Source organism: Colobus angolensis, unplaced genomic scaffold (genome assembly GCF_000951035.1).
Source record: "Colobus angolensis palliatus isolate OR3802 unplaced genomic scaffold, Cang.pa_1.0 Scaffold91, whole genome shotgun sequence".
Classification (NCBI taxonomy): domain Eukaryota; kingdom Metazoa; phylum Chordata; class Mammalia; order Primates; family Cercopithecidae; genus Colobus; species Colobus angolensis.
In genome coordinates this window covers 4317131-4323644 of record NW_012123043.1, presented here as the reverse complement: position 1 = coordinate 4323644, position 6514 = coordinate 4317131, and the positions used below count along the sequence as shown (strand labels likewise).

At 50.4% G+C, this 6514-nt stretch overlaps 1 protein-coding gene across 1 annotated transcript in view; it reads right to left on the bottom strand.

Annotated features, from left to right (window-relative positions):
- LOC105504403 (neuron navigator 1-like) overlaps window positions 1–6514 on the bottom strand; it is a 95593-nt gene that overhangs the window by 69355 nt on the left and 19724 nt on the right. Inside the window, exons 3-4 of the mRNA XM_011931839.1 lie at window positions 1120–1168; window positions 338–406 (exon numbers count right to left, since the gene is read on the bottom strand). Coding sequence (XP_011787229.1) covers window positions 338–406; window positions 1120–1168 — 118 coding nt within the window. The remainder of the gene's footprint in view (window positions 1–337; window positions 407–1119; window positions 1169–6514) is intronic.

The following is a 6514-nucleotide window of genomic DNA, read 5'->3' as shown; positions in this document are numbered from 1 at the left end:
GGCGGGGGAGGAGGAGGGGGAGAAAGAGGACGGAAGAAACCGAGGAAGAAGGGGAGAGGAAGGGGGAGGGAGCGAGGGAGGAGGGAGGGAGGCAAGCCGAGGGCGCAGGGGAAAGAAACAAGAGGAAGGAAGCCAGGAAAAAGGAAAGAGCAGGGAAGCCGGGGAGCGATAGGGCGGGGTCGGAGGAAAAGGGGCGGGGCGGCGGGGAAAATACAAATTAAAATTTAAAAATCAGTCAAAGGAAGGATGCAAGCCCCGCGGCTCCTGCGGCGCCCTGCGGTGCTTTGGTGTCCGGATCCCAGCCCGCGGCCTGCCTTCCTGTCAGTCCCGTGGACACCGCAATGCCCGGCAGCGCCCCGGCCGCACTCAGCCAGCCAGCCCGAGTCGAGGCTGCAGGCTGCAGCTCCTAGCAGAGGAAGGAGGGAAGGGGAAGGCGGGGAGCAAACAGGAGGAGGGGAGCGAGTGTGCGCAAGGGGAGGGAGGTGGGGGAGAGAGTGTGTGTCTATTTCTGGCTCGGGAGGGGGAGGTATCTGCGAGCGGAGCTCCAGGGGCGGATGAGTGGGGGGTAGGGGGGAGATAAAGGATCGGGCCAGCTTTTCTCCCAGCTTTCCGCCTAGAGGCGGGGCGGGTTCTTGGATTCTCGGAGGGCACGGGTGACCCCCTGCCGTGTCCGGGATAAAGGTCTGTTGAGGAGGTGTGGAGGTGCTGGTGAAAGAGACAGAGAGAGGGCGGCTCAGAATGCGGGAGGGAGAGTGGGCCCGTGGGCCTGGGAGAGATACCGGGAGAGGGATGGAGGAATGATATCCAGGGTGCTCGTTCCCCTCCCCCAACCCCAAGCCGTCTTTGGTTTCCCCCCAGGAAACTCCCAGTCCCGCCCTACTTCAGTCTCTGAGGCTCAAGGTTGCCCTCCTGAGCCCAGGAGGTAGGGGATGGGGGTAGGACACGGGTGGCTTGGAGAGAAGGGGCCTAGGGTTGACTGAGGAGGGGGCTGAGGGCTTTGCAGGCGAAGGAGTAATTCTTGAGATCAGGAGACTGGGTTTCTGTTCCAATTAACCACATGACCTTGTGAAAGTCATTGAACCCCTCTGGTTCTGTTTTCTTTTACAGTGGTTATAATACCAGCTTCACAGGTAGAAGGGCTTTGGAACTGTAAAGCCCTGTGTCAAACCTAGGGAATCAAGAGGAGGCTTTGCACTGGGTCCCTTGCCTGCCAGAGTTAAGCAGAGCAGCGGAGTGCCTTTAAAAGATGTTTCCCAAGTCCTTCTTCCTTTCCTCCTAACTGGACCCAGGGGACAGGGATGGGGTGGAGGGGGAACAAGAGCCAGATGGAGTAGTCTGCAGTTTGCCTAGGACTGTACCTCAGTAGATGGGACACTGCCCATCCTCGAATGGCCTCCCAAGTCACCGCCAGGCTGCCTGAGCAAAAGGCTCTCAGGAGAGGTGAAGGATAGGAGAAAGTGGAGGGGAATTCTCTGAAAGCAAAGCTTGCTCCAGGAGGGGTAGGCCCCAGATGGAGCCAAACTCTAGGGATTATAAAGCCCTAAGAACTTTTTGCCAAAATGTGGTAATCATCAGATTATCTCCCCACCCCAAACCCAACCTCCATCTCTCTGGCTCCTTTCCTCCCTTTCTCCTAGAATCTGAAGAACTCTGTGTGTGAGTCTCATGGTTTACGCACTCTCCTAACACTAATCATCACCTCCTGCCTGGTGTGAAATGTATTTGTGTCTCTGTCTGTCTCCCCCACCAGCGCAGGATCTCTCCGGGTGTAGAACTGTGTCACTCAGCACCTTGCATGGAGCAGGTGTTGCAACTCTGTTGGTTAAATGGATTTGGAGGCCTGAGCACTGTAGGGTTCTGGTGGTATCCCAGGAATACCAGATTGAGATGCCATAAAATCTGCCATGACAGAGATCATAGCAGAAAGGATAAGTGGCACTGAGAATATAGAGTTCTCAAGCAGAGAAGTGTTTGGTAAGAAGCATGGACTCTTGGCTGTCTTGGAGACACAGAAAAAAAGATGGCAATTCTGTCCTCGAGGAACTCTGGACTCTTGTATTTCCTGTCTGGCAGGGAACACAAGGTAGATAATACAAGACTTGGGAAAATAATAATCCTGTCCCTGTGAAAAAAGCAATGTCACACATATCAACACATTCATCTCAGGTAGACAGACATAGATGTATATATTCCAATTACAAGAATAACAAGAGGAGTAGAGGACAGGAGTTGGTACAAAGGTTTACAAGAGGATTCTGTACCATCTGCAATGCACAATGCAGACTGGCTTCAGAGGCTTATGTCTAGCATTAGAAAACTCAGGGGTGGAACCAGGGTTCGTGGTTCCAGATAGGAAATGACAAGCAGTGAAGAACTGGTTAAAGGGACGTGAGTGGTATCATGCCAGAACTTGGCCAAGGCACAGAGAGTGCCCAAAGGATGAGGCCAATCATGGGACTTTCTTTTCTGGGCACACACGAAGTACCCATGCTTATGTCCAAACATGAGGTCCCAGCTCAAGCAATGGATCAGGCCCCACCTTTGGTGCGAAATATTTGAGTAAGCATGACCATACCCTTCCTACCCCATCCTTCAGGGTATTTGTAATGCAGTCACAAGCCATCACTTCTACAGTCCTCATCCTTACTCACAGGTCATTCTCTAATTTACACAAGATGCCCCTAACTCAATCACAGGAGAACCACACCTTTCCTAAAAATCGCAATTTGAGAATCTGACACCACCTATTCTCTGACTTGCCAGGTTACAGTTGTTCTTACTTGTTATCTCTATATCCTCTTTCTGCATGTAAATTCATCTTCTCCTTAGCAGACAAAGGGAAATTCACTGGCTACCATCTTGGCTGAGAAAGCTTATTTTTACTGTGTATATTTTCTTTCTTTTTTTTTTTTTTTTTGAGAGGGAGTCTGGCTCTGTCGCCCAGGCTGGAGTGCTGTGGCCGGATCTCAGCTCACTGCAAGCTCCGCCTCCCGGGTTCATGCCATTCTCCTACCTCAGCCTCCGGAGTAGCTGGGACTACAGGCGCCCACCACCTCGCCCGGCTAGTTTTTTGTATTTTTTAGTAGAGACGGGGTTTCACCGTGTTAGCCAGGATGGTTTCGATCTCCTGACCTCGTGATCCGCCCGTCTCGGCCTCCCAAAGTTCTGGGATTACAGGCTTGAGCCACCGCACCCGGCCTCTGTGTATATTTTCAAAGTCACACATTCCACCCAATGTATTCTGCTGTGAGCAAAACCTGGTGCCCTCTCCCCTGGTTTAATTTGGTCCCTCATCTCTGACACCCATGTCTGTAGGTTAGTGCCTCTCAAATTCTTTAGAATTGGTACGAAACACTATTTCACTTGTTGCTCTGTCCTTGTTGCATTTCCTTGTCACCTTATGCTTCCTCCCCAGGGCTGGATCTCTCTTCTTCCCTTGCTCCCTTCCTCCCTTCCTCCCTTCCTCCCTTCCCCCCTTCACCCCCCCTTCCTTCTTTCCTTCCTCCCTTCCTTCCTTCCTTCCTGGTTATCTTGCTCTCTCATTTGATTTGGTGTTTTGGCCTGGTCCCTTCCCTCTGTCTTTATTCCTCTTTGTTCCTCTGTACCTTGTCTCATGCTCTCATGGGATATCCTATTCCCCAAATCCCAAGTCCTTTTGCTTCCTTCAAGAAACAGCTCCTGAAATTCTGCCTCTTTTGAGAAGAGAAAAAAGTGTTGTCAATAAGAGAAGCCTCCTTCCTACCATCTAAACCTAGTGCTTCACACTCTGTCCTGCATGAAATGTCACCTGTCAGTTTATAAAATGGAAGATGCCTTCTATGCACATCTCATGGATTAATTCAGTGCCAATCCCCTTGAGTGCCAGTCTCTGTGCACTGTCATTCTTTAAAGGGTCTTGCTGTGGCCAGGTGGTGGTCCCTTTAAATGGCCATCTTGGCATCCAGGAAGTTTCTGACACTCCCTAATGTGACTTCTCCCTCTATCTGGCTCTTTTTTGATTCTTTTCACATCCCGTGAGTTTCCCACTATCCTCTACTGCAGTGGGAGTGCTGTGCTGCCGTGGCAACAGCCATTCCAGCATCAGTCGATAAAACCAATATATGCAGAATGTTTCCTCGAGTGATTCCTAAAAAGAGAAGGACCTGCACTGTCACATTATCTCCAAACCCAGCCCTGAGCCCCTACCACTCAGTCATTTACCCCTTCTCTAGAATGACAGGCTTCAAATTGTCCTCTGAAGAGAGATCCTACCATCAATGATCAATGAAGAGGCTATGTGATGAGGGAGAGGCCTGACTGGGCAGGCAGTGGGTGCTGGTGATGTCAGTAACCAAGTTTCTAAAGGGGAGGTGGAGAAAGAGGCTGGTTTGGAATCATGAAAGTCCCCAATCCCCAGCACCTCAAAGACCAGCTCATCACCCCACTCCTCTCTTTCCAAAGGCATTGGTAGTTTCTGGAATGGCAATAGGATGAGTGATTTGACCACATCTGTTGACAGATAACTTCAAGCAATTTGAGGAATGAAGATGTAGGCATACAGCCAAGGAGACGCATGCTGTGTGATTTCACATTCTCACACTCCTGTGATTAGAAACGGATGTAATCCGGGTGTCTGTGGGGGGTCTGGGGAATCTGTCAGTTGGGACTGTGTTAGGAGAACTGGGGGTCAGGGAGCGCCAAAGACAGGAGAGGGTGGGAAGGTGGCCAGGCTGTCCCTAGCTCATTGACCTTGAAAGGTGACCTTGGGGCCTGGTGTGGTGGCTCACGCCTGTAATCCCAGCACTTTGGAAGGTTGAGGCGGGTGGATCATTTGAGATCAGGAGTTCGAGACTAGCCTGGCCAACATGGTGAAACTCTGTTCCTATTAAAAATACAAAAATTAGCTGGGCGATAGTGGCATGCGCCTGTAATTCCAGCTACTTGGGAGGAGAATCGCTTGAGCCTGGGAGGGGGAGGTTGCGGTGAGCTGAGATTGCACTACTGTGCCACAGAGTGAGACCCTGTCTCAAAAAAAAAGAAAAAAGAGAAAGAGGAAAGGGAAAGGAGGGAGGGAGAGAGAGAGAGAGAAACAGAGAGAGAAAGAAAGAATGAGAAAGAAAGAAAGAAAGAAAGAAAGAAAGAAAGAAAGAAAGAAAGAAAGAAAGAAAGAAAGGGAAAGGGAGAAAGAAAGAAAGGGAGAAAGAAAGAGCAGGGAGGGAGGAAGGAAGGAAGGGAAGGAAGGGCAGAAAGAAAGAGAGAAAGAGCAGGGAGGGAGGGAGGGAGGAAGGAAGGGAAGGAAGGGCAGAAAGAAAGAGAAAGAGCAGGGAGGGAGGGAGGGAGGAAGGAAGGGAAGGAAGGGCAGAAAGAAAGAAGGAAGGAAAGAAAGAAGGGAAGAAAGAAAGAGAAGGGGAGGGAAGGAAGGGAAGAAAGAAAGAGAAAAGGAAGGAAGGAAAGAAGAAAGGAAGAGAGAAAGGTGATCTTGGGAGAAGGGGAGATCTGAGGGAGGGAGAAGGGGGCACATGAGCCCATACTTGGCTTCCTGCAGGGTTATGGGCAGAGCACGGGAGTTTTTTCTTGATTTCTAGGACCATAGTCAGGATCTGGAGAGCAAGGGCTAGGAACCCAGCCACATGCTCTTCAAGCCTAGCCCACTCACTCTGGACCAGCATGGAGTTGTCACTGCCCAACTGAGTGACAAGCATTTTCCATACGTTTTCTCTGCTTAGACGCCTACCATGAGGTCTCCTCATCACCTCCCTAGCAGATGCCAACACCCCTGCCTTTGTGGAAAGCCCTCTAGCCATTGCTCCCCATTTCTTTTTGTCCTTTTCTCCATCATGTCATTCCCTCATGTCATTCCAGCTAATCAGCAGGGACTTTTTGAGCACCCGAAATGTGGGACTTCTTGAGTAACCCAAAACTTTACTCCCAGTGAGATGGGAGCCTTGGTAGGCTGGGAGCAGAGAGTGACATGACCTGGCTTCCCTCTTGAAAAGGTCACTTTGGCTGCTGTGTGAGGAGCAAATTGCTGGGCTCAAGGGCAGAAGCAGTTGCAATCACCCAAGCCAGGCCTGGGCTGCCAAAATAGCTGATGGCTGAGCGCGGTCTTGTCTGCATCTGGATGACCAGCTCCTGACTACTCGTGCTGTGCTCAGTGCCAGCTACGATAGGTGCTGGAAGATACCACAGAGAACAAACAGACCAAAATTCCTGTCCTCGTGAATTTATACTCTAAGGGATAAGAAAGACAATAAATTAGAGAGAGATGTTAGTTACTAAAAAGTGCTGAGAAGAAAAAAGCAGGAAGGGGAATATGAACTATCCAGGGGTGGGGTGAATGTTCCATATGGTGGCCCAAAAAAGCCTGCACTGAGAAGGTGAACATTTCAGTAAAGATCTCAAGGAAAAGGGGGAGCAATTTGGGAGCCAATGGATATCTGGGAGAAAAGATTTCCAGGCAGAGGGAACAGCCTACCAGGATCAAAGGCCCTGAGGGTGCGTGTGCCTGGTTTTCTTTTCATTTCTTTTCTTTTTT